At 41.4% G+C, this 27,294-nt stretch overlaps 1 protein-coding gene across 1 annotated transcript in view; it reads right to left on the reverse strand.

Moving 5' to 3' along the window:
• Window positions 1–27,294, reverse strand: part of VWC2L (von Willebrand factor C domain containing 2 like) — a 133,696-nt gene that overhangs the window by 91,780 nt on the left and 14,622 nt on the right. The window contains exon 3 of the mRNA XM_038749334.1: window positions 14,591–14,720. Coding sequence (XP_038605262.1) covers window positions 14,591–14,720 — 130 coding nt within the window. The remainder of the gene's footprint in view (window positions 1–14,590; window positions 14,721–27,294) is intronic.

Raw genomic sequence — 27,294 nt, forward strand, 5'->3', positions numbered from 1 at the left:
ATGGTGGACCATCCACCTCTGCATCAAATAGAAACTCCTAATCATGTGGACTGTAAATTTATTGTGAGCAGGGAACCTGTCTAATCAATCAATCAATCAATCGTATTTACTGAGTGCTTACTGTGTGCAGAGCACTGTACTAAGAGCTTGGGAAGTACAAGTCGGCAACATATAGAGACGGTCCCTACCCAACAGTGGGCTCACAGTCTAGAAGGGGGAGACAGAGAACAAAACCAAACATATTAACAAAATAAATAGAATAGATATGTACAAGTAAAATAAATAGAGTAATAAATATGTACAAACATATATACATATATACAGGTGCTGTGGGGAAGGGAAGGAGGTAAGGTTGGGGGGATGGGGGGGGGGGGGAGGGGGAGAGGAAGGAGGGGGCTCAGTCTGGGAAGGCATCCTGGAGGAGGTGAGCTCTCAGTAGGGCCTTGAAGGGAGGAAGAGAGCTAGCTTGGTGGATGTTGGGAGGGAGGGCATTCCAGGCCAGGGGGATGACGTGAGCCGGGGGTCGACGGCGGGACAGGCGAGAACGAGGTACAGTGAGGAGATTAGCAGCAGAGGAGTGGAGGGTGAGGGCTGGGCTGTAGAAGGAGAGAAGGGAGGTGAGGTAGGAGGGGGCGCGGTGATGGAGAGCCGTGAAGCCGAGGGTGAGGAGTTTCTGCCTGATGCATAGGTTGATTGGTAGCCACTGGAGATTTTTGAGGAGGGGCGTAACATGTCCAGAGCATTTCTGGACAAAGACAATCCGGGCAGCGTGGTGAAGTATGGATTGAAGTGGGGAGAGACAAGTGGATGGGAGATCGGAGAAGAGGCTGATACAGTAGTCCATATGGGATAGGATGAGAGCTTGAACGAGCAGGGTAGCGGTTTGGATGGGGAGGAAAGGGCGGATCTTGGCAATGTTGCAGAGCTGAGACCGGCAGGATTTGGTGACGGCCTGGATGTGAGGGATGAACAAGAGAGCGGAGTCGAGGATGACACCAAGGCTGCGGGCTTGTGAGACAGGAAGAATGGTAGTGCTGTCAACAGTGATGGGAAAGTCAGGGAGAGGGCAGGGTTTGGGGGGGAAGACAAGGAGTTCAGTCTTGGACATGCTGAGTGTTGGGTGGTGGGCAAACATCCAGATGGAGATGTCCTGAAAGCAGGAGGAGATGCGAGCCTGGAGGGAGGGGGAGAGAGCAGGGGCAGAGATGTAGATCTGGGTGTCATCAGCGTAGAGATGATAGTTGAAGCTGTGGGAGCGAATGAGGTCACCAAAGGAGTGAGTGTAGATCGAGAACAGAAAGGGACCAAGCACTGAACCTTGGGGAACCCCCACAGTAAGGGGATGGGAGGGGGAGGAGGGGCCTGCAAAAGAGACTGAGAATGAACGACCGGAGAGATAAGAGGAGGACCATGAGAGGACAGAGTCTGTGAAGCCAAGGTTGGCTAGCGTGTTGAGGAGAAGGGGGTGGTCCACAGTGTCTAAGGCAGCTGAGAGGTCGAGGAGGATTAGGACAGAGTATGAGCCGTTGGATTTGGCAAGCAGGAGGTCATTGGTGACCTTTGAGAGGGCAGTTTCCATGGAATGTAGGGGATGGAAGCCAGACTGGAAGGGGTCGAGGAGAGAGTTAGTTTCTACAGAGTCTACAAACTCTGTTGTATCATACTCTACAAAGTGCTTAGCACAGTGTTCCTCAAAGAGTAAATGCTCAATAAATTCTATTGACTGATTGATTACCATCGGGTTTAAGGCACTCCATCAACTCTCCCCTTCCTTCCTAATCTTGCTGATATCTTACTATAACTCAGCCTACACACTTCACCTCCTCTAAGTGCCAGCCTGCACAAGGTACCTCCATCTTCTCTGTCTCACTGTTGACCCCTTGCCCACATCCTCCCTCTGGCTTGGAATTCCATCCCTGTTCATATCCAAAAGAAAACCACACTTCAAAACTCTCCTAACATCTCCTCCAAGCAGGATGCCTCCTTTGACTATTTGCTCATTTCCCCTATCCACCTCCATTCCCCTGCATTGACTATGAACTTGGATCCGTACCCACTAAGCACTTAAGTACACATCTTTATGCTCCATCACTTCCTTGCACTTGGATTTTCACCCTTTATTCACCCCTCCCTCGGCCCCACAGCACAGATTTCCCTAAGCATGATTCATTTATTTAAATTAATGTCTGTCTCCCTCTCTAGACTATGAGCTCATTGTGGGCTGGGAACACATCTACCAACTCTTTTTACAGTACCCAAAACATAGTAAGCACTCAATAAATATGATTGATTGAACTCTCCCAAGGGCTTAGTACCATACTCTGCACACTGTAGACTGTAAGCTCCTTGAGGGCAGGGATCATGTCTACCAGCTCTATTGAATTCTCTGAAGCACATAGTGTAGCATTCTGCACACAGCAGACTGGAAGGAGGAAGGAACAGTGTCTACTAGATTTAGATTATGAGTCCTTTGAGGGACCGGGACTGCATCTAATTCCCTCTTGTGTATTCTCTCCCTGGGTTTAGTATGGTACTTTGCACACTGAAAGCGCTCAATAAATACTATTACTACTACTACTGCTGCTGCTGCTGCTGCTGCTGCTGCTGCTGCTGCTGCTGCTGCTATTTCCTATATCTATAATTTAACTTCAAGTCTGCCTTCCCCTCCAGCCTGTAAGCCCCTACTGGGCAGAGATCATGTCAGTTACCTGTACTGTATTGTATTCTTCCAAGCCCCTAGTACAGTGCTCTGCACACAATTAGTGATCAAATACCATTGCTCACTGAGTGGTACACTCCATTCAAGGAGTTGGCTAGGAAAGGGACCAGGGAAAGGGACAATACCTGGAAGGTGTGGTGGAATTCAGAGAATGACTTTTTAGTACAGGAGAACTTAGAGTACATTTGAAGAGAGAGGGAAAGGTCCCAGAGAAAGATACATTGAAGAAAGCAGTGGAAAGAAGGAGTAAAGGGAGGTGAAAGAGGTCTTTTCTGAGTAAGCCCTCCTTTCCTCTTCTCCCATTCTCTTCTGCGTCACTCTGACTTGCTCCCTTTATTCATCCCCCCTCACAGCCCCACAGCACTCATGTACATTTCTGTAATTTATTTATATTAAAGTCTGTTTCCCTCTCTAGACTAGAATCTTGTTGTGGGCAGGGAACATGTCTGCTTATTGTTGTTCTGTACTCTCCCAAGCACTGTGTAAAGTGCTCTGCATGCAATAAGCACTCAATAAATATGATTGAATGAATGAATGAATGAATGAAATAATTTTTAAAAGCTGAGATGGGATGGTGTCCAGGTAGAGAGGGTATATTATGAGAGCAGGTGGGAGGCCCCCCTCTGAAAAATTAGCTGGGAAAGTAGAGAAAGAGGATGTTATTTAGAGAAGTGATGCTAGAACCTGAAGAGTTCATAGCTGAGGGAGTCTATTTTGTTAATAGTTGTCGAAATTATCAGAGATTAGAGACAGGTAACGTGAAGACACTGGAGGTTTCAAGATGATGTTAAAGGTCTGGTACTGGGCTATCCAAAGCACTCAGTCCAGTGCTCTGTACATAGTGCTCAATAAATGCCACTGATTGATTGCTGATGATGAAGTCAAATAAAAGTCCAAATCTCACAGACGAATGGGGCTAATATAGCATGAACGATCAGTAGGGTTGAGTAGTGTGTGGAAGTGGTGGTAGTGTTATGTGGTTGGAGGGGTGGAAATGGAGCTTCATCTTTGTGATGTTAAAGTTCCAAAGCCTCAGGCTCAGTAATGAAAGTAATGATGGAATGATAATGATGGATGCCAACAACTGTGCTAAACGCTGGACTAGATACAAGATATTCAGGTCAGAGATTAATAGTCCCACATGGACTCACACTCTATATGGTAGGGACAACAGGCATCTTACCCCCATTAACAGATGAGGAAACTGAGACACAGATAAATGCAGGAGATGAAAACAGAAGCAGGAAAGAGCGAAAGGCAACCAAATTACTCGGAAACACAGAGATCACTGGCGATAGAGGACTATGTGGGCTTCAACTCTTGCCAAGGTGAGGTGAGATGGTATCACAATGGCCTGGGGGATAAGGACACCTATCCTTATCCTATCCTATAAGGACTAGCCATAACCTTGCCCCATATGTGGAGTGTGGGGAAGTGGGAGGGGAGAAGGAGCTGGGAGAGTCTCTTTGGTGTTCAATTTCTAGGGCCAGATCTAGAAAGATCTGTTTCTCTGTGCATTGCAGGAGAAAAGCTTTTTCAGAACTGCCTGGGTATAGTTTGCCTCTTCATTATACACTCAGGTGACTGTGCTTTTCACAACACTGTCCCTTTAGAAACCAAACAGAATTTGCCTTCTGAGAGTTCTTAGGCTACATTTAGAGGAAATCTCTATGCCAGAAGAAAGTTAGTACTTTCCAAACTCCCATAGGTAAATGAACGGTTCATTGATATCATACTTTTGGATGTTAAATATTTGTGAGGGATCATGGAGCCAGCATTGCTGAGGAAAAGCTTTTACTACATATTTCCTTTTCAGTTACCTTAGGTCCCTGGATTTAAATCTTTCATTCAAGTTCTTATTTAATTCCTTAACCCTCTTTGACCCTTAAACCTTCATGTCATTTTGAGGGATAGAATCTTCCCATGATGATTATCCGGCAAGGCAACCTTTTTCAAACATCCTCAATCCACTGCTTAGGCTGACAAACATCTGAAGATATGAAAGATCCATTCTATTACAAACACAGCAAGTTAGATTTTGCAGCATTTCCTTACAATCTCACCTAAAAACTCAGACTTTCAGCAAGATTGAAGGCAAGTTGTTGATTTAGGTCTCTTGCACATGGGTTTTTTGCATGATTAAAAAAAAGCAGGCTGCTCCTTAATCCCCTCTGATCCCATCTCTCAGTGCCAGCAAAAGAAAGCCAGAATTTTCCTCCCATTTTCATTTCTTCTACTATTTAGGGGACCTGATGATGATTTAAAAAAAGGTGGTAAATCTGTTTCTCCTTTAATTTTGACGAACTCTGGTTGGCATCCATTCAGACAATGACAAATGGTCCTTGGAAAATTTGATTAGAACAAAGGAAGTGATTGGGGAGATGGCAGGATTTAAAAAGAATTTTCCATCAATCATATCCCAACATCCTCTACAAAAGCCTAAACAAGTTTTCTCAGAACTTCAAGGGGTGTTATTTTCTAAGAACCAAACTGAATCATTGGAATTCTCAGAAACACAGTGGCTAATGCTTCTATAATCATTTTGAATGGTACAATACATTTATTTTTGCTACAAATAATATCTGATCATTTGTTGATTTCCAAATTATTTATACTTCTTTTGAAGGGAAGCAGTGTTGTCTTGTGGAAAGAGTATGGAACAGGGAATTAGGAGGGCTATGTTTTAGTCCCAGCTTTTCTCAGTGACCTTGGCCAAATTACTTCAGGTACTTGGGACTCAGTTTCCATATCTGTAATATGTAGTGAAGATACTGTCTTTCAATACCTCTTAATAGCAATAATAATAATGATGATATTTGTTAAGTGCTCATTTTGTGTCAAGCACTATTCTAAGCACTGGGGTAGATTGAAACTAATCAGGTTGGACACAGTCCCTGTTCCACATGGGGCTCAGTCTCAATCCTTATTTTCCATATGAGATAACTAAGGAACAGAGTAGTAAAGTGACTTGCTCAAGGTCACACAGCAGACAAGCAGTGGAGCTGGGATTAGAACCCAGGTCCTTCCGACTCCCAGGCCTGTGCTCTATTTACTAGGCTATGCTGCTTCTGTGCATTGTCTGCTTAAAGTCTACCTTCCCCAGCATTGAACACAGTGCTTAATACAGAGTTCAGTGTTTAATAGCTACCAACAATGTTATTAAAGCATAAAGCCTGTAATGATGTAACTGGTTTTTAAGATCAGCCAAGATTCTCTCGTTTCCAATGACCATAATTTGGTGTTCTTTAGACACATGGGGAAGGTCAAGAAATGGGCAGAACAAGGTTTTGCTTTGCCTTTTACCTGAAGCATTGTTGCCCCATTAGTAAGACGAAGAGGTCAAACATTCAATAGATGTTGGAACGTTGGAAATCTGTTCCTGAGGCTTGACTAGTTTCTACATGGTTGGATTTATGAAATATTGATCTCTTATCCACATAAGAGATCAGAATCATAGATTTGTTAAATTGGGAGCAGAACAGTCTGACTCATTTGCTATTCAAGACAACTCATATTCAAATATGAAAAAGGTCACATTAAGCAAAGAGAATTTGCATCAGCCTATGGAGGGTCTATATCCCCAAACCACCCATGTTGCCAACTAGTAAATAGGTACTATGACAAATGGGAATTTCTCATAACAGAAAGGGATAGAAAGTGGAAATTATTCAATTATCTGAGTTGACCAAAGAGTCCCACTGACTCCATTCTGGGTTTCTTCTCGATAACAAAGTCCCACATTGGGCCATGGGGGATACATAAAGCATCACTGGACAGTCCACCCGTCCTGGGGAAGCCCAAATCAACATCGAGCAGTAGCGTACACTCCTTCCGGAACGATGATCATTTACAGCAGTTCATTCTCTGCATCACCAACCCCACTGAGAATCAATAAAATTCTACCCAATGATGAGGAGCTCAGAAGAGAGCTAATAGCTCTAGCTAGGACTGTTTCAGAGGAGAAATCAACCACAGTCAATTCTGGGGAGACATGCAAATAGCCCTCTGCAGTGTTTTGACTGACTCTAGTTAGTTAATGTAACTGAGTCAGACTTTCCAAACATCTGGTACTCCCAGGAAGTAAAGCAGGCATTGTGGGAAGAGGGACGAATTCTTTCAGACAGCTTTTGATGCACTGATGCAATATTTTCCTAAGCGGCTAACTCTTTATGACATTGCACTCTCCCAAGCGCTTAGTACAGTGTTCTGCACACAGTCAGTGCTCAATATGTACCATTGAGTGATTGAAGTTAATGCAATGTCCACAGAGTTAACAAGCTGGCAAAATGCCCATTTGGGGCCTACAAAAGTTTCTCCTTTTAGAACTTACAAAAGATAATATTCACCCACATATGAAAGAATGAGGAAAAGGCCCAAACTGAAAAATAAAATTTCCCAATCTTTCTCCTTCTTAGAGCTCCGTGGGTCCCTTTTTCTGTTAGATAGGCAGGTGGTAAAACTGGCTAATAATTAGCCTGAAGCTTGCTTATGTACATTTAGGTTAACAGTATAAATTAAACTGAAACTTCGTTTTCAGGTAGATTAGTAGGAAACCCATGGATTTAAATACATATAAATTCACTTCTATTCACAAGGGCTATACAAAAAGTGAAACATATTGATATTTGTGGTGGATGAAAGTTACCATTTTTAATGACTACATTTTGATCAGCAGCGTGATCCACTGTCTGCTACTCTCCCATCCTTCCCAGCAGTATCCTCAGAGGAGCTCTCCTCCCTCCTCTCAAGTGCTACTCCAGCCACCTGTGCTTCTGACCCCATTCCCTCTCATCTCATGAAATCTCTCGCTCCATCCCTTCTCCCCTCCTTAACTTCCATCTTCAACTGCTCACTCTCCACTGGTTCCTTCCCCTCTGCCTTCAAACATGCCCATGTCTCTCCCATCCTAAAAAAACCCTCTCTTGACCCCACCTCACCTTCTAGTTATCGCCCCATATCCCTCCTACCATTCCTTTCCAAACTCCTTGAACGAGTTGTCTACACGCGCTGCCTAGAATTCCTTAACAACAACTCTCTCCTCGACCCCCTCCAGTCTGGCTTCCGTCCCCTACATTCCACGGAAACTGCCCTCTCAAAGGTCACCAATGACCTCCTGCTTGCCAAATCCAACGGCTCATACTCTGTCCTAATCCTCCTCGGCCTCTCAGCTGCCTTCGACACTGTGGACCACCCCCTTCTCCTCAACACGCTATCTGACCTTGGCTTCACAGACTCCGTCCTCTCCTGGTTCTCCTCTTACCTCTCCGGTCGTTCATTCTCAGTCTCTTTTGCAGGCTCCTCCTCCCTCTCCCAACCTCTTACTGTGGGGGTTCCCCAAGGTTCAGTGCTTGGTCCCATTCTGTTCTCGATCTACACGCACTCTCTTGGTGACCTCATTTGCTCCCACGGCTTCAACTATCATCTCTACGCTGATGACACCCAGATCTACATCTCTGCCCCTGCTCTCTCCCCTTCTCTCCAGGCTCGCATCTCCTCCTGCCTTCAGGACATCTCCATCTGGATGTCTGCCCGCCACCTAAAGCTCAACATGTTGAAGACTGAACTCCTTGTCTTCCCTCCCAAACCTTGCCCTCTCCCTGACTTTCCCATCTCTGTTGACAGCACTACCATCTTTCCCGTCTCACAAGCCCGCAACCTTGGTGTCATCCTCGACTCCACTCTCTCATTCACCCCTCACATCCAAGCTGTCACCAAAACGTGCCGGTCTCAGCTCCGCAACATTGCCAAGATCCGCCCTTTCCTCTCCATCCATACCGCTACCCTGCTCATTCAAGCTCTCATCCTATCCCGTCTGGACTACTGCATCAGCCTTCTCTCTGCTCTCCCATCCTCGTGTCTCTCTCCACTTCAATCCATACTTCATGCTGCTGCCCGGATTATCTTTTTCCAGAAATGCTCTGGGCATATTACTCCCCTCCTGAAAAATCTCCAGTGGCTACCAATCAATCTGCACATCAGGCAGAAACTCCTCACCCTGGGCTTCAAGGCTCTCCAACACCTCGCCCCCTCCTACCTCACCTCTCTTCTCTCCTTCTACAGCCCAGCCCGCACCCTCTGCTCCTCCGCCGCTAATCTCCTCACCGTACCTCGTTCTCGCTTGTCCCGCCATCGACCCCTGGCCCACGTCATGCCCCGGGCCTGGAATGCCCTCCCTCTGCCCATCCGACATGTTAGCTCTCTTCCTCCCTTCAAGGCCCTACTGAGAGCTCACCTCCTCCAGGAGGCCTTCCCAGACTGAGCCCCTTCCTTCCTCTCCCCCTCGTCCCCCTCTCCATCCCCCCCATCTTACCTCCTTCCCTTCTCCACAGCACCTGTATATATGTATATATGTTTGTACATATTTATTACTCTATTTATTTATTTATTTATTTTACTTGTACATATCTATTCTATTTATTTTATTTTGTTAGTATGTTTGGTTTTGTTCTCTGTCTCCCCCTTTTAGACTGTGAGCCCACTGTTGGGTAGGGACTGTCTCTATATGTTGCCAATTTGTACTTCCCAAGCGCTTAGTACAGTGCTCTGCACATAGTAAGCGCTCAATAAATACGATTGATGATGATGATGATGAAAGAGCACTGGCCTAAGAGTCAGAATGACTTGGGTTATAATTCCAGCTCTGCCACTTGTCTACTGGGTAATCTTGGGCAAATCACAACTTCTGTGCTTCAGTTACCACAACTGTAAAACGGGGATTAAAACTGAGAGCCCTCTGTGGGACAAGGACTGTGTCCAACCTGATCACCTTGTATCTACCCCAGCCCTTAGTACAGTACCTGGCACAAAGTGCTTAACAAATACTAAACCAAAAACAAACAAAGAATAAATGCATATTGACTGCACTTACCTGGAACCTAAAGTTCAGAATCAGTGAAACTTTCTAAAATATGTTCTTTTAGCCTGAACCTTTCCAAGAACCAGTAGGGAAATTGAAAATAGGAACAATTGCCAGAAAGTAATCCTAAGTGTTTGATTGTATTGCTACCGCTGTCTCACTAATGTTCCAAAATGATGTGAAACATATATGAAATCTGAAATTTATAAATGCATAATCCCAAGCAGAAGCATAATATTTTAATTACACTGATTTGTGTAAAATGACTGAAAAGCCTTTTTTTTAATTCTTAAGAACTTGAAGTTTAAGAGAAAATGTGAATATTTCTAATAGTACATTGGATTTTTAATGAATTTGTGGGATAAAGCTACAACACAAAATACTAATAACAGCTTCTGAACATACGTTATTTGTAAAGACTCCAAATAATACAAAAAAAGAGTATGAAAAAATTTCAATTTGTCCACAAACTTTGGGTTTTCTGTATTTTCAAATTTTTTTTCTGTTAAATAGTAATGTGAAATTCCTCTCTGTATATTTATGCAATTTTTCAGTAAAGTTTTGTTCTCTTCACTAAATTGAAACCTTAGGCAAGCTGATCGGAAAAGTTCTTTCCTGAATTGTTTCCTGAATTACAGGGGAAACACAATGCTACAAAATATGCCTCTAGGGGCTTCCAGGGGTGGGTATTAGAAAGAAAAATGGAATTTGCTGATTTACTGCCCTTGTGCGAAACTTAAGGAGGGGTCACCTAAAACCCTACTGACCTCTTGAAAGTGTATTTTAATGCCTGCTCAGACATCTATTAGACAGCAATTGATGCCACAGTTTGTAGAATATCCTGGACATGTTTTTCTTCTCTTCTTGACACATTTTGGCCATCTCGGTCCTCCACAGCAGATGGGCAGAGTAAAGGTAAAGAGATGAAACTCAATTTGGTTAGTTTTAGCACTGATGGGAACCGACAGAAGTCTTTGGTGAAGATAGAGAAGGGTGTTTATACTATTGACTAAGCAAGGAGTTTGGTTAACCAGGGCTTTTTCTCATTCATTTCAACCCATCCCATATTATCAGAGATGATTGGGAGAAGTGGTATATTTACCAGTGATCACAAGGCAGAAATTTGTGTCATGCTTCCTCATCAGAAAAAAGAACCCTAACAAGAACATCTGCTTTGAAATGGAATGGGCATCTGGTTATTATGCTGAAAGTTTAAATGTAGGGATGTTCCCATTTAAAAAAAATATTGGGGTTTGTTAAAAACTTACTATGTGTCAGGCACTGTCATAAGCACTGGAGTAGGTATAAAATCATCAGTTGTCTACTGTACCTGTCTCACATGGGGCTCACAGTCTAAATTGGAGGGAGACAGATTTAATCCCCATTTTTCCGATAAGGTAACTGAGGCACAGAGAGGTAAAGTGACTTGCCCGAGGTCACACAGCAAACAAATGTCACAGCCATGATTAGAATCCAGATCCTCTGACTCCTAGGCCCATCATGATCTTTCCACTAGACCACCAGTCCACACAAATACAGGTTGAATCTGGCCATGACTATATGACATTTTAGACTGTGAGCCCACTGTTGGGTAGGAACTGTCTCTATATGTTGCCAACTTGTACTTCCCAAGCGCTTAGTACAGTGCTCTACACACAGTAAGCACTCAATAAATATGACTGATGATGATGACACTGAAAATGGGAAGTTTTTCTTTTGAAAATGGCAGCTATTTTAATTTCAGAACTGCTTTCCATAGTAGTACTTTGGAGTGTTCCCATTTTTCCTGTAGGGGTGCATGGTTTTCAAAGTAAGTCGGGAGAAATCCAGGGTAGGATAAGTGGAAGGGCTAGGAAAAAAAAAATTAGCAGTTCTTTGCCTTAGAGCCATGGCTAGATCAAGACCAACTAACAGACTTCAACCTGGCCTATGGGTCATGTCAATTGGATTTGAACCGAGCTGACTTAAGCCTATCAGTTCGAACACGGCCAGACTTTTCCCGGAGCAGAGCTCTATTTTATGGATGGTGGAAAGAGTGGTTTATTGAAAAAGGTAAAAAAAAAAAAAATTGGCTGAGGAGTGTGAGGAAATCGGAAACTTTGGTATTTAATATATGAAAGGGTTTCTGAAATATAAGGACCTTAGCCACTAGCCTTTGGCCACCATTGCCTTTGTATAAGTTGAAATTACAGTTTTATTGCATAAGTGAAGTCAACTGTATAAGGAAAAAAAATATTTGGCCAAGAGTAGGTCATGCATTACCTTGATTTTAATCACCCCAGGCAAATTTAAAATCTTGGAGAAGGCATGCTGCAAACTGCTGACAGCCCTTGGAGTAGAGAAAGTTCAAAGGCTAGAGATGTCATCTTGGGCATTCATTTCCACCTTGGGACACTCATTTCTAATTTTGCCATGACTAGAGAACTTCAGATACTGAATCCTTTTATCTTCAGGTAAAATTGCACTATAATAACTAAAGCTATCATCATTAAAATTTACATTGACTAATTAGATGGAAAAGAAAAGGAATATAATCCAAGATTTCTGCTCTTTTACAGGCTCTAGTCCACTGTGATTAGATAATGTGTCTACAACTCTGTTGTATTGCAGTCTCCCAAGCGCTAAGTACAGTGTTTACAGTAAGCTCTCCGTAAATATCACTGATTGCTTCCTGTTAATCTGTGGAATATATAAGAAGATTCTATTGCTTAACAGTGCACTGGAGAGTGACTTAAAAAACAAACAAACAGGAGAATTAATGATGCCTTTCTTCAATCAGGCCAATGGTCCAGACGTCACTTTAATTTTCCTTTAATGGTGGACAAAATATATTGTTGCCATCTTTGACATTCAAATTATTACAAAACACCTACCATCTCTAACTTTTCTCTTTATACCTTTAACATCCTCTGATAATCCATTACGTACCATTGGTCCATGAATTTATTCAAGCACCCCTCTCCAAACCCCCAACCCTTGAATGTGCTATTTGACGTGCCTAATCTCCTGGGGAATTTTTTTTCCATATGCCTACTATCCTCTATGTAAAGAAGTGTTTCCTCATGTTTGTTTTGAATCTGCCACTTTCAACCTTCAATGGTTGTCCTCTTGTCCTGGAGCTCATATAACAGTATTATTTCTTGGGATGATCAGAATAAATCTCCATTGTCTCTTTAGGCTATTATAAAAAAGAAGGCAGATTGAAAGAATGGCATTGGCTTGTTTAACTCTTTTGGTCAAGTGTGACAGGATGAGATTTGGACGGCTAGAGAGCAACCTGCTCTTGGCAAGTCATAATCAAGGAAGACGGAAAAATCAATTTTAATACATTAAAAGAAAATTATTTGCTGGCTAAGACCATCAACAGTTATGCAGGCAGGTGAGCTATGAAATTTAAAAAAATGTAATAATGTTGTAGAGCTATAATGTAACTTCATACTAATTGATTTTTCATTGAATTCATAAATCAGAATTATTAACAATTGGATTTTCATTGCAATGTTCTCTGAGATTTTTTTGCCTTTACATTCATTTTCTCTTTGCTGTTTTCTCTACTTTTCCTCAGCATATTTTGTGTCCACTGTGTATAAAACATTAGTCCTGTGGGCAGGGTGCATTTTTTGCACTCAGTAGCTTCAGTAGCAGCAAATATTACATATCTTCTTGAATGGTGCACTATGTAAGTGTTTGGGAAGTACAGAAAAATAAAGTGGCATGCTCCCTGCCCACAAGGAACTTACACTCTAAATAGGGGGTGCATGATAAATGCCAGAGTCCCAGGCTAATGACACTTGAGGACCCACCAAACAATTTAAATCTCTAGATCTTCACTCCTTTCCTGATGCATAGAGACCCAGATACAGTTGATCAAAGGGAAAAGAGTGAGCTTGGGGAAGCAGTGGGCCAAGAGCAGCTGGCTGCCTTCACCCCATGAAGTCTTCACGTTGTCACCTCCAGATAAAATGTTATTTCTGTTCCTAGTAAATACTGATTACTTGTGGTTAAACTTTTAATTTATCATCCATCCAGATGACAGCAAGCCTTGGCTAGAGACTTTGAATGACAAAATCTTTTCTATTCTGATTTGTGGAAATGCCAATAAAATGCAACATTCACTGGGCAAACTCGTTCTGGTCAGGGGATGTGTCTGTTTATTGTTGTATTATACTCTCCCAAGCATTCAGTACAGTGCTCTGCACAAAGTAAGTACTCAGTAAATATAAATGATTGACTGACTGACAGACTAAGCATGCCTATTCCATTTGTAGTACGTACCCCCTTCAATAAGAGGTGGGATGGGTGTGCCCAAAAGCTGGTTGTGAATTTCCCTGAACAGAGTAAGCCTTAGAAAATCACCTTGGTCAGTGTGTTGGAACTTCATCAGCTGGCTCTGATTCCAACCGATTAAAACTTTTGCCCTGGAAATACATTATAAGCTACCGCCTCACCTCATTAAAAGTTGGAAGTAGCCAAATGCTTCTAGCTAGAGCCCTAACATTCCAGGATTGCTGGAATGGCTTAGATAACTATCAGAAAAACAAAAATGAGAGAGTAGCAGAAGGAAATGTGAGGTAAATGAGATTAACTTTCTAGTTCCCCTTACTTTAAAGCAAATGCTTTCATAGACTGATATCAATTCAATATCTTATAATTATCCCAAGGAAAGTTTAAAGACATTTAATCTTCACTTTGCTCTCCCAGACCATGGATCAAAGTGGACTATCTTGATGTTTCTAAAGACCAATCATCATTCACCAAAGAGAAATAAAGGCAATCACTAAGCAAATAGCTCTACATTCCCAATCCCACAATGCAATAATTTCATCATAATTCACATCTCAAGTCAATCAGTGAAGGTTTCCCTCTTATTTGACCTCGATTCTTATTTAGGAGTCACAGTGACATAAAACTAATCACTTAAAGCCTTGCTTAAATGGCTTTGGTTGGATGGTGGGCAAAATGTGGTGTTTACACTGTCTACCCCCTCTGTGAAAGCCAAAGCAGGATGCTCTTACCATTTTTGCAGACAGGACAACACTGTTCTGGTTCATAGACTGGATTGACACATTCCGGAACTGCGCAGTCTGCGACAACACAGTGAACTTCATTGCTGGGTTCACAGCGACACCATTCACATGGAGAGGGCTAGGAACAAATCTAAAATTAGCCCCTTTTCTCCCCACAGATGAACGTTTGCACATTCATATATTGTCAGAAGATAAAACATCAGTGTTTAAAAAGACCGTTTTGCAGTCATTCATTTTACCATGTACAAGATCACTCAGATAAAACCATCTAAACATTGACCCAAGCCTTGTAGTGTCTGCACCAATGTATCAATGGCTATGTTACCAAATAAATGAGATCTCTCCATTTTCCAATGGATCCTCCTTTCTCTTACCTAAGTCCAAGTCTAGTCCTTCCATCTAAAAGGAATTGCAGTTTAAATTGCAGTTAAAATGTGATTGGTTTCCATTGTGACATAAATGCTAACCAACCTTGTTCTGTGATAAATGATAAATTTCCTGCCTTTTGGTTTTGTTTTTTTTCTGATGAACTGTGGTGCCACTTAAGTTTCTGAGTGGGAATATGGACAATTTGGATCTTTTAATGTGTCCCAGAATAGGAGGTAGCTCAAGGAAGAGGTAAGACACCAGAAAAAAGGCACACCTGCCTTACCTGGTCACTCTTTCATTAATCAACCTAGAATCCATGTTTTCCAATGAGAATTTTAGGATTGGGTTTCAGGTCTGCCACCCTAGAGATTGTGACTTTAAAGAGCTAGGGTTTTCCCTTTCATCTTGCTCATGTGGCTTGACAAGAGGACTAAAACCGGTTGATTTTCCAAAGGAGCTTCTGGAAAGCCAAGCTGAATAGACTAGAAAGATATATTTTTTTAACTATAAATGAAAGAAAATGAAAAATAAATTCCCAACCACTTTCATGTTTTATATGCCATATATTGAGTTTAGATTTTGTTGCTCAGTGCCAAGAGTACCACCAACATCTAAAAGTGGTCACAATGTGTCATTTTCAGTCTCTTATTTACTATTATAGTGCTATTTCTCACTGTAACAAGAAAAGCACAGGATTCTGAACTCCCACCTCAGTGGCTTAAAAGTTTTTCAGTGTACCTTTAAAAGAAGCACAATATTTTTCAAACCAAATCATTTGTTCTCAAGAAATTCATTTCCACCCTAAATTTATTTACTACATAGTTTTGTCTCAGTGTCTGCAGTTCATAATTCCTATCACTGCTCGTCTGCTGTGACTTTGTTAATTTAGATAATGTCAGAGCTCTTTGAGTCGGAGGAGTCTGTCAGGGCAGAATTTTTCCATCTAATTATCTTCCTAGATTCAACTTGATTCTGATTTGTGTTTGAAGGGCTGGATCTTATGTTTCTTTTGCTAGCTTTTTTTATTCAAGTCAGTCCTGAATTTAAAAAAATATAAAATTAAACTCCCAGAATAGGACAAACTTTGGAATCTTGGTTAAGTTCTGCTTTTTCTTTCCCAATTTGATCAATATGTTATTGAATAGTGTAGTTAAGCATTTTGATGGATGCTGATTCTTTTTAAGGCCTCACTCAAATTGTTCTACTTTATTATGCAAATTGCTTTGGTTTTCTCATGTTTCTTGATGAACAATCTAATTTAAAAAATGATAGATGTAGGAAACTCCTTCAAAGAGTTTCCAATAAACAAACCTAGACACTGTCTTACTCCTATACTATTTCTGAGAAAAGCATAAATGCACGATGAACCAAATTCTATCTTGTGTTGTCCCCTCTAATAGCAAAAAGAAATGGGGGTAGGGCCTGGGCCTGGTGTGGGAATTTGCATCTAGATTGATAACTCCAGGAAGATAACCTTTTAAGGAATGGCTATTCACCCCACTTTCAGTTACAGAGCACTTATGTTCATATCTGTAATTTATTTTAATGTATATCCCCCCCTCTAGACTTTAATCTCTTTGTGGGGAGGGAACTTGTCCACCAATTCTCCCAAGCACTTAGTACAGTGCTTGGCACACAGTAGCTAGCTAGTAGTAGCTAGTAAATACCACTGAATGAAAGAAAAAAACTCATAAAATGTAATCATAGCCAGGACAATGGAGTTATGTTTTATTTAAAATTGCCCAAATGCACATTCCATTTTATGGTTTTTTTATTATTATTTTCCCCTCCCTGGGCCTACTCTAGTCTTCTCTTAGATGTGGCAATGTCATTTCAATCATAATGCCCTCTAGAATTATCCTTCGATTCCAGCACTCAGATTCCAACATCCGCTTTTATTTTTCCACTTCTAATTACAGGTCTCCAAATCCTGTATCTTTTTCATGTATTAAGGCCTTGTCACTGTTTTAATCTCTATCTTCTGTTACTCGATTTTTTGGCCAAAGCTGATCCTAGCTCTTATCTCCTCTGACTGCTCTCTCCTTTGACTTCTAAATAGTTCTGACATCAAACACATCCTCATGACCTAACCCATTTTCTGTTCCTATTGTGTTTGGAAGTAGATGTCTTTCATGTGGTGAGAGTTTCTTTTAAGTAAGATGGTATTCTATTCTGATCACTTCTTATAGCTTTAGATGAAATTTTAAACCCCTTCAAACAGGGAATGCTATAGATGGTGTGATGCTATTAATAAGCAAACACTGGATCTTCACACTATACCACATTATTTTGTATCTTCTCATCTGAAATATACGGATAACCTCACACAAAACCAATCCTTCTTGAAGACTTTAGAGAATATCCCAGGTTATGTAAAAACAGTGTACTCTGGACCAGGTACAGCTACATGTAATTGCTTTTTTAAGATATGGTCGATGTAAGAGCAAGAGGACATTTAAAATGCTACCTTTGGTAAATTAAATAATTTGTAATAATAATAATAATAGTGATATTTATTTAGCACATATGTGCCAAGCCCTGTACTAAGTGCTGGGACAGATAATCAGCTCCCACATGGGGCTTGCAATCTAAGTACAGAGGAGAACCGGTATTGAATTCTCATTTTTCAGAGGAGGGAACTGAATCAAAGAGAAGTTAAGTAACTTGCCCAAGGTCATATACAGCAGACAAGTGGCAAAACTGGGATTAAAACCCAGGTCCTCTGACTTCCAAGCCTGAGCTCTTTCCACAAAGCCGTGTGGCTTCAATCACATGTTTAATCCCCATATACTAAAATTTTTCCACATGAATGATCTCTTCAGGAACTCGAAGAATATATACATATACATATATATATTTTAATTTCTGAAGGTTTTTCAAAGAACTATCTATATTAACTTTGGTTTATCAAGGAATGAAATTTTTCAGCTGTCAAATTAAGACATTCTGGAAATGCATTATGTCTTATACAGATCAAGGTCAGTGAACTGATGCATGTGTGTGTGTGTGTGTGTAATATCAGAATGCATTTGGTGATAGTTTGGTTTGGAATCCAAAAATTGCTGAGTCTAGCCATCAACAATCTATACAATTACTTAATTTATATCCTGGGGTGATACTTAAGGAAATGCAATTGGAATACAATATAATACACTCCCTAGGATATTAATTCCAAATGGAACCAGAATAATATCACACAGATGATTCCTTTTTGTGACAATAGACAGCTCTTACAGAGGATATCCAATTTGGTGTCCCACCTGCTACTTATTAGCATTTATGCCCAAATAGCCCTAGGCTGAAACATTTAACACCATTTTTCTTGGTCTACAATTAGACATATTTCCTAGATCCCATTGGCATCTCTGGGCTGAGGCAGCATGGAAAAGTTTTCAAGTATGCTGACTTCCTAATCTTAATCAAGGGCTTAGTCCATTGTTCTGTATACACTAGGCTCTCAATAAATTCCATTGACTGATCTTGCCACAAAAATTAAAGTCTATTCTGATCAAAGAAAAATCCTTATAGGTGAGAAATATGTTTTACCATCAATCACTATTATAAAAAGGAGACTGGAATGATGCAGTTAATTCTTTTATAAACCAAAAGGGCCAAGGATAAAAAAAGAAAGAGCACCAATTTTCCTAATCAAACTTCCCAGAAGGCACTTCTCTGCACTTTCTGCCTATTAGGGTAACCCAGTAAAGAAGAGAAGAGGAAAGCTTAGGCAATATGGGTCCTTTGCTATCTTGTTTCTTTCTTCCCCTAAAACCTGGTCTGTGCTGCTTTAAGCCTCATGGACTTTTTCTTCCAGTGAATTTCTCCATGTGGATAATTTATCATTTTTCTGGCAGGAGTATATACAAGGAGTTATGGAATTTATTAGTTTTCCCCCTTTTCTAGTAAATATACTCATGATTTGAATTAAATTCTATTTCCATATATGCTTCCTTTAGCCAATCTTTGTATATAATCTTTTTCTGCCTGTCTTCCTCATTAGATTATAATTTTTTTGAAGGCAGTTTCCTGTCTTCTACTTTTCTGTATGTTCCCAAGAGTGTACTGTGGTATTCTGCACATAGTATGCAGCCACTAAATACTGATGAAATCTGATCTCATTGTTTTTGAAATCACAATTCAGTTTCACAGATTGAAATGGCTCTTCAAGAGATCTTTTCAAATAGCATGAGAATGACGTCCTTGGTGCTGTGACTAGCAATCAGTGGTATTTTTTAATGGTATTTGCTAAGTGCTTACTCCACATCAAGCACTGTTTGGGGGTACATAGCGGGTACAGACATTTACTTGACAGTTTTTGAGTGCTAACTGTGTGCAGAACACTATACTGAGCCCTTGTGAGAGTACAGTACAATAGACACAATCTATTAATAATAATAATTGTGGTATTTGTTAAGTGCTTAAAATGGGTCAGGCAATGTGCTAAGTGCTGGGTTAGATACAAATTTGTCAGGTTGGACACAGTCCTTGCCTCACCTGGGGCTCAGTCTTACCCCATTTTACAGATGAGGTAACTGAGGCACAGAAAAGTTAAATGACTTGCTCAAGGTCACATAGCAGACAAGTAGCAGAGTCAGGATCCTTCTGACTCCTGGGCCCACGGTCTATCCACTAGACCATACTTCTTCTTCTTTTCCCTCAAAAGTCCTAGTAAGTCCTTTAACCTTGGCAGAGCAGATATTTCCCTACTAATTGATGGATAGGTTTTTTTGTTTGTGGTTTTTTTGGGTGGGGGGGGGGGCATTGGCAATCATGGGTTCAGTCAGTGGATTCATAGAACAAAAAAAGGAAAAGTGCTAAAGAAACAACCAATGTGGCAATTTCTACATGGGCCAAGTGCATTACTTGCTGACACTGGAGAAGTCGGTGCTTCCCTAAATTTTTGATGGATTTTGTCAAAACCCCATATACTCCTAAGATTTTTGTAAAAATCAGATGTCTTTGAGTTTTAAAAAAATCACTCAATTCACCTGGGCAACTGCAAACAATGCACTTCTTGGGTCAGCATTAGAAGCTACTAGAAAATGAATTCAAGAAAAATATTTTTAAGTTCATTGGATGATGATTTGGAAAAGCTTGGAATTTTGAAATCAACTGGTAGGTTTCTGGGTTTGTTTATTTTTTAATTGACTCTCAACCAGAGTTTTGAAGGACTGGAAAGGAATCGAGGAGAAGTCTCGTCTTGGGAATAGGTGTTGAATGCTCCTCCCAATTCACTGCATTTGGAGTCTGCTCTAGAATTCTTAAAATATGGATTGGGGATCTAACAGGATAACAATTTATGGTCATGACAATAATAGTTTATGGGTGACCTTCATTTCCTGACTCAAAAATTCTCAAAACTTGGACAAAGCTGAGATCATAGACAATATTCAGATTTTACTTCACTGTAGTTTTATTTACTTCACTGGGCATAACGGAGGGTAGAAATCTACTTGACTGTTCTCGAGGATGTCTTTGCCAACACTGAAGTGAAGCCCATATTATAGAAGGTAATAGCACATAAAAATATAACAGCAGGGAACAAAGTTGGAAAGGAAATCTTTGGAGGTCTTTTTAATTTAGGGAATTAGGAGAGCCTGGTCAAGGAAACACCAAGGAGAAAGTGTGTCAGCTCCTTCTCAGTTCTCCAAATTAGACTATTATAAACCAGTAATTTCAAAATAAAATTAAGCCTTTGATAATGTGCCACTGCAAATACTTAATGAGATTTGATGAAAAGTTAATTTTAGTCCACTGATAAGATAGATTGCTAGTTAACTGAGGCCCTGGAAAGGGTTGTTAAAATTGGGACTATATGTGAATCCTATACATTTCCATTCTAAGGATCCCATTTGTCACCTGACAAATTTGGGAGGACAGAGAAGCTGTATAGCTTTAAAATGTTCATGTAACACTGAAAAGAACAGTTGGTTGATGGTAGGGGAAGAACTGCCATCCCCACCCACGCCAGGATAAAAGCAGCAGGGCCGAGTGGATAGAGACTAGGCCTGTGAGTCAGAAGGGCCTGGGTGCTAATCCTTACTCTGCCACTCATCTGCTGTGTGACCTTGGGCAAGTCACTTCAATTCTTTATGCCTCAGTTCCCTCATCTATAAAATGGGGCTCGAGACCATGTCCAACCTGATTATCTTGTATCTACCTCAGTGCTCTCCTATGAATCCATGCCTTATCTTGGCAGGAGAGTTTTCATTTGCTGATGAAGCTTAGAGTTATGACACTGAGAGATATTCTCTTTCAAGGTTACCCACAGTGGAAAGGTCTTAGCTGAAGCCTCAGACAAAGTTGATTCACCTGTGCTGGGCAGCAGCAGCAAGGGAAAGAGTCAAAGGCAGAGTGTCAAGTGATCAAAATGTTGATCAAAGACAACGACAGAGACTCAAGTTTTAACTGTGTGGAAGAAGGCAGTGCTAAGCTACTTCTGCATTTTTTACCAAGAAAACTCTATGAATACATATACCAGAATGGCTACAGGTGAAGATGGGATATTCAGGAAAAGATGTGTCCATGGAGTCGCCATGGATTGGAAATGACTCGATGGCATTTGACGACAACAACCCCAATGCTTAGAACAGTACCTGGTACAAAGTAAGCACTTAACAAATACTACAATTATTATTGTTAATAATTATGGCATTTAAGTGCTTACTGCACGTTAAGGACTGTTCTAAGCTCTGAAATACATACAAGTTGATCAGGTTGGATAAAGTTGAGAGTTCTTTGTCACTTTAATCAATCAATCAATCGTATTTATTGAGCGCTTACTGTGTGCAGAGCACTGTACTAAGCACTTGGGAAGTACAAGTTGGCAACATATATAGACAGTCCCTACCCAACAGTGGGCTCACAGTCTAAAAGGGGGAGACAGAGAACAAAACCAAACATACTAACAAAATAAAATGAATAGAATAGATATGTACAAGTAAAATAAATAAATAAATAAATAAATAAATAGAGTAATAAATATGTACAAACATATATGCATATATACAGGTGCTGTGAGGAAGGGAAGGAGGTAAGATGAGGGGGATGGAGAGGGGGACGAGGGGGAGAGGAAGGAAGGGAGGGGGAGAGGAAGGAAGGGATAATAATGGCATTTATTTAGGGCTTACTATGTGCAAAGCACTGATCTAAGCGCTGGGGAGGTTACAAGGTGATCAGGGTTACAAGGGGATCAGGTTGTCCCGGGGGGGCTCACAGTCTTCATCCCCATTTTACAGATGAGGTAACTGAGGCCCGGAGAAGTTCAGTGACTTGCCCAAAGTCACACAGCTGACAATTGGCAGAGTCGGTATTTGAACCCATGACCTCTGACTCCAAAGCCCGTGCTCTTTCCACTGAGCCACGCTGCTTCTCTTTACACCCATGGTTCCAGAGAACCACTGATGTGACAAACTGTACTTTGATAGCTACTTGTCTTGAAGGAAGCAAAAGAGAGAAAAGACTTTGGTAACCCCTGTGAACTAGACATATAGCTCAATAGGTGAATACTGGGAATACAAGAATGATGATCTGCAGCCGACTGGCCCCCACCTAAAAGTTCAATCTTGGAATGGTTCTCAAACCTTTTTTAGACCACAGCCCTCTGAGAGAGGCAGAGTCACACATCACCTAATCAATCAATCAATCCTCTAGACTGTGAACTCACTGTGAGCAGGAATGTCTGTGATTATATTGTACTCTACCAAGCACTTACAGTGCTTTGCATACAGGAAGCACTCAATGAATACAATTGAATTGAATGAATCAATCACACGTAGTGAGCACTTACTGTGTGCAGAGCACTGTACTACTCGCTTGGGAGAGTACAATAAAACAGAGTTGGTAAATTTAACCCCTGCCCACAAGGAACTCACAGTCTAGACAGGGAGATAGACATTGAAATTGACTACAGATATGTACGTTAGTGCAGTGGGCAAATACAGATCCAAGTGCAAGAGTGATGCAAGTGGGGGTAGGGAAGGCCACTTGGAGGAGATGGATTTTAATAAGACTTGCTTGGAGAAGCAGTGTTGCCTAGTGGGTAGAGCATGGCTTAGTTACCTCATCTGCAAAATGGGGATTGACTTGTGTTTATCCCATGGCTTATAACAGTGCCTGGCACACAGTAAGTGCTTAATGAATACCCACAACCTCCCCCCTCCAAAAAACAAATTTCATGAGGGTCATGAGCCCACTGTTGGGTAGGGACCGTCTCTATATGTTGACAACTTGTACTTCCCAATTGCTTAGTACAGTGCTCTGCACACAGTAAGCACTCAATAAATACGATTGAATGAATGAATGAATGAATGAATGCAACCCACCAAGGGCTGTACTGGGAGGGGAAGTGAAAGGCTACTCACTATTGGTAGGAGAAGGTGGTCATCCCATATATTTTTACCTGAGAGAAGTAAGTTCCCCTGCTCCTGAAAATACTAATGATAATAGATGGTATTTGTTAAGCCTTATTATACATCAAGCACTGTTCTAAGCACTGGGGTAGATACAAGTTAATCAAGCCAAACACAGTCCCAGTCCTACATAGGTCTCACAGTTGAAGTAGGAAGAAGAAAGGTATTGAATCCCTGTTTTACAGTTGAGAAAACCAAAGCACAGAGAAGTGACTAGCCCAAAGTCACATAGTAGGCAAATAATAGAACTGGGATTAGAGCCCACATCATCTGACTCCTAGGCCAATGCGCTTTCCACTAAGCCATGCTGCTCTCTGATCATCTGGCCCCAAGAGAGGAGGGAGGATAGTAGTGGGATGCAGTTTCAATCTATAAATAAATGAGGCAGCAATAGTCACACATCTCAACCTTTGGAGTATCTTGGGGTTTACAAGTGGTGTGGCTGTCATCATTTGAGAACTCCTCTTCTAGAACACATTTGTATCGAAAGGAGTCAACAGAAGTCAAATCTTTGCATTTTCATTCTGATATACAACCGAATCATGGCTACCTTGGGCAAGTTAATCTTTCCATCTATAAGTGGTGGACAGCATTATTGATGTTTTGGATATGAATGGCATGAAGGTGAGAAATAACAAATTGCAGTGAAAAATTAAATTTGGGTCTAAGTGCAAAACAAAATGGCTTCAATACTCCAGTGTTAGCATTTTTTTTGCAATAGGGTACTATAGCTCGTTTTTAATAAACCTTCCTGTTGTATGACCATAGATCCTTCCTGATACAAGTTCCATCAAGAATAGAGCAATGTTGAAATTTAACAGTGGCCTTCCCAGCCTAAGCCCTGATTTCCCTTTTCCCTCACCTTTGTACTTGGATCTGTACCCTTTATTCACCTCCCCTCAGCCCCATAGCATTTATGCACATATCCATAATAATAATAATAATGGCATTCATTAAGCGCTTACTATGTGCAAAGCACTGTTCTAAGTCCTGGGGAGGTTACAAGGTGATCAATTTGTCCCAAAGGGGCCTCGTTTTAATCCCCATTTTATAGATGAGGTAACTGGAGCACAGAGAAGTTAAGTGACTTGCCCAAAGTCACATGGCTGACAATTGGCGGAGCCGGGATTTGAACCCATGACCTCAGACTCCAAAGCCATGCTCTTTCCACTGAGCCACGTTGCTTGTCTCCTCCTCTAGACTGTGAACTCCTTGTGGGCAGGAATCATGTTGCACAGTGTGATTTTGCCAGTGGTTAGTAATGGAAATCAAACATCATTCTGAATGCTCTTGGATTTTAATGGTTGTGAAATAATTCACAACACAGTATTGTTCCTATGACTTTGCTTCCAGGATACTCATTTTTTCACTACGAATTTCAGAAAACAAAGCTATAATCAAGGAGGTCCTGACTGTCAGCCAACCCAGTCTCTAGGCTACCAAGGGAGCACCGGCATGGACCTTTGATAGGACAACTATGAGCAGGTGTCTTGTAGCTGGTGTTATGCCTGGGAACCCTGTACAGCTTGGGACCACCATCCTCTGTCTTCCCAGCTTACAAACTACCATTTTCCCCATCTTCAAAGCCCTACTAAATGTGCATATCCTCCAGCAAACCTTCTCTTACTGACCCCACTGTATTACTTTTAAAACTTACAGTACTTTATACCCTGATGCTTCTCCGACCTGTAATTTTCTTTAATGTCTGTCTCACTTGCTAAATTGTAAGCTCTTTAAATGTAGGGATCAAGTCAACTTACTCTTTTGTACTCCCCCAAGTGCATACTGCAGGGCTCTGCCCCCATAAGTGCTCAACAAATACCACTGATTGATCTGGCTTGCTTTCAGTGTCTGGTTTTCTTCTGCCTTCAGTCCTCTGGCTCATTATTTCCTTCCCTGCTGCCTTCTGTAGAGGGGTCCCATACATTCTCCATCTATGTTTCCCAGCCCATTGAGTCACAATGCAGTCTAGGAAGCAAACCTGTCAGATTATTGGCCAGGGACAGGCTGATGAAACAGTCCTCCTTTGAAACATACACCTAATCTTTTGACAGTTGAAAAATGGAACAAGGACTGAATACACTTTAGACAGAAAGATGCAAGCACTGTGAGTTTGTGGAACTTTTTTAGGGAAAGGATCATGCCTGCGAAATTGATCGTACTCTCCTAAGTGCTCAGAACAGTGCTCTGCAGAAGGAAAGCACTCTGTTCATATGATTGAGTTTTCCAAAAGTTATTTGGATCGCATAGAGGATCCTTGCTCACATTTCAGTGTCTTACAATTCTTTAGACATAAGCCCATTGTGCACAGGGAATGTATCTACCAACTCCAATAGACTGCTATATTGAACAATCCCAAGTCCTCAGTACAGTGCTCTGCACACACTAAGTGCTCAGTAAATGATTGATTGATCCTATGGACATGTAAAACTCTCATTATCAAACGGATATTCTAGATGCTCTTTTTGTTCTACAAATAAGTTTTTAACTTTGGTTGGCATTCTATTTTATTTTGTGGTTTTATAAAAGCTATAAAATGATGAAGGTTTATAATAAACTTCTAATAAATAATGCATTACGGAAACCCCCCACAATACATACAGTTTCTGTGCTCTCTGGGTGTATTCCTTATGGCAGAATACTTCCTCCCCGCCTCTATTCCATGGAAACGACCCTCTCCAAAGTCACCAATAGCCTCCATTTTGCTAAGTCCAGTGGCGTCTACTCCCTCCTAATTCTCCTCATCCTCTCAGCTGCCTTTAACACTGTGGATCACTACTTCTGCTGGAAACATCTAATCTTGGCTTCACTGCCACTGTCCTCTTCTGGTTCTCCTCCTAGCTCTCCAATGCTCATTTTCAGTCTCTTTTGCCAATTCTTCCTCTGCCTCCCACCCCTCTGTGAGAGTCCCTCAAGGCTTTGTTTCTGGTTTCCTTCTATTTTCCATCTACACCCACTCCCTTGAAGAATTCAATTGCTCCCATGGTTCCAACTACCATCTCGACTGAAAAATTCTTAAATCCATCTCTCTAGCCCTTTGTACTCACATTTCCTCCTGCCTCCAGGGCATCTCTACTTGGATGTCCTAATAACAGCTAAAATCTGTTATATCCAAAACAGAAATCTTCATCTTCCCACACAAATCCTGATCTCCCCTACACTTTCCCATTTCACCACCACCATCCTCCCAGTCTCACAAGCCCATATCTTTGACTCTTCTCTCTTTCAACCCATTTATTGTCTGTCTCCAAATCTACCTTCACAACATCACCAGAATCTGTTTATTCCTCTCCATCCAAACTGCAACTATGCTGATCCAAGCACCTACATCTTGCCTTGACTACTCTATCAAGCTCCTCATCGACCTCCCTGCCTCTCCCTTCTCAGTCCATACTTCACTCTGCTGCCTATAGAAAAAAAATCAGTCCACCCCTCCCCACAACTCGAAAACTTCTAAAATTGCCCATCTAGCTCCGCAAATGGAAACTTCTTAAAGGCAATCAATCAGCTCTCCCCCTCCTACTTTACCTCACACCTCACTGATTTCATACTATAACCTAGCCTGCAGGCTTCGCTTCTCTAATGCCAGCCTACTCACTGTGCCCCCATCTCATTTGTCTCACTGCCAACTCCTTGCCCACATCCTGCCTCTGACCTGGCACTCTCTCCTCCTTCATAGCCAGCAGATCATTTCTCTCCCCACCTTCAAAGCCCTAATAAAATCACATTTCCAAAAGGCCTTTCCTGACTCGGCTCTCATTTCCCCTATTCACTTTGTTCTGTATCCTTAAGCATGTAATATTCACCCCACTCACAGTATTTCTGCACATATCCATTTCCCCTATCTATAATTTATTTGAATGTCAGTCTCCCACTCATGAGTGTAAGCTCCTTGGGAGGAGGGATCATGTC

The sequence above is a fragment of the Tachyglossus aculeatus genome, chromosome 7 (assembly GCF_015852505.1).
Source record: "Tachyglossus aculeatus isolate mTacAcu1 chromosome 7, mTacAcu1.pri, whole genome shotgun sequence".
Classification (NCBI taxonomy): domain Eukaryota; kingdom Metazoa; phylum Chordata; class Mammalia; order Monotremata; family Tachyglossidae; genus Tachyglossus; species Tachyglossus aculeatus.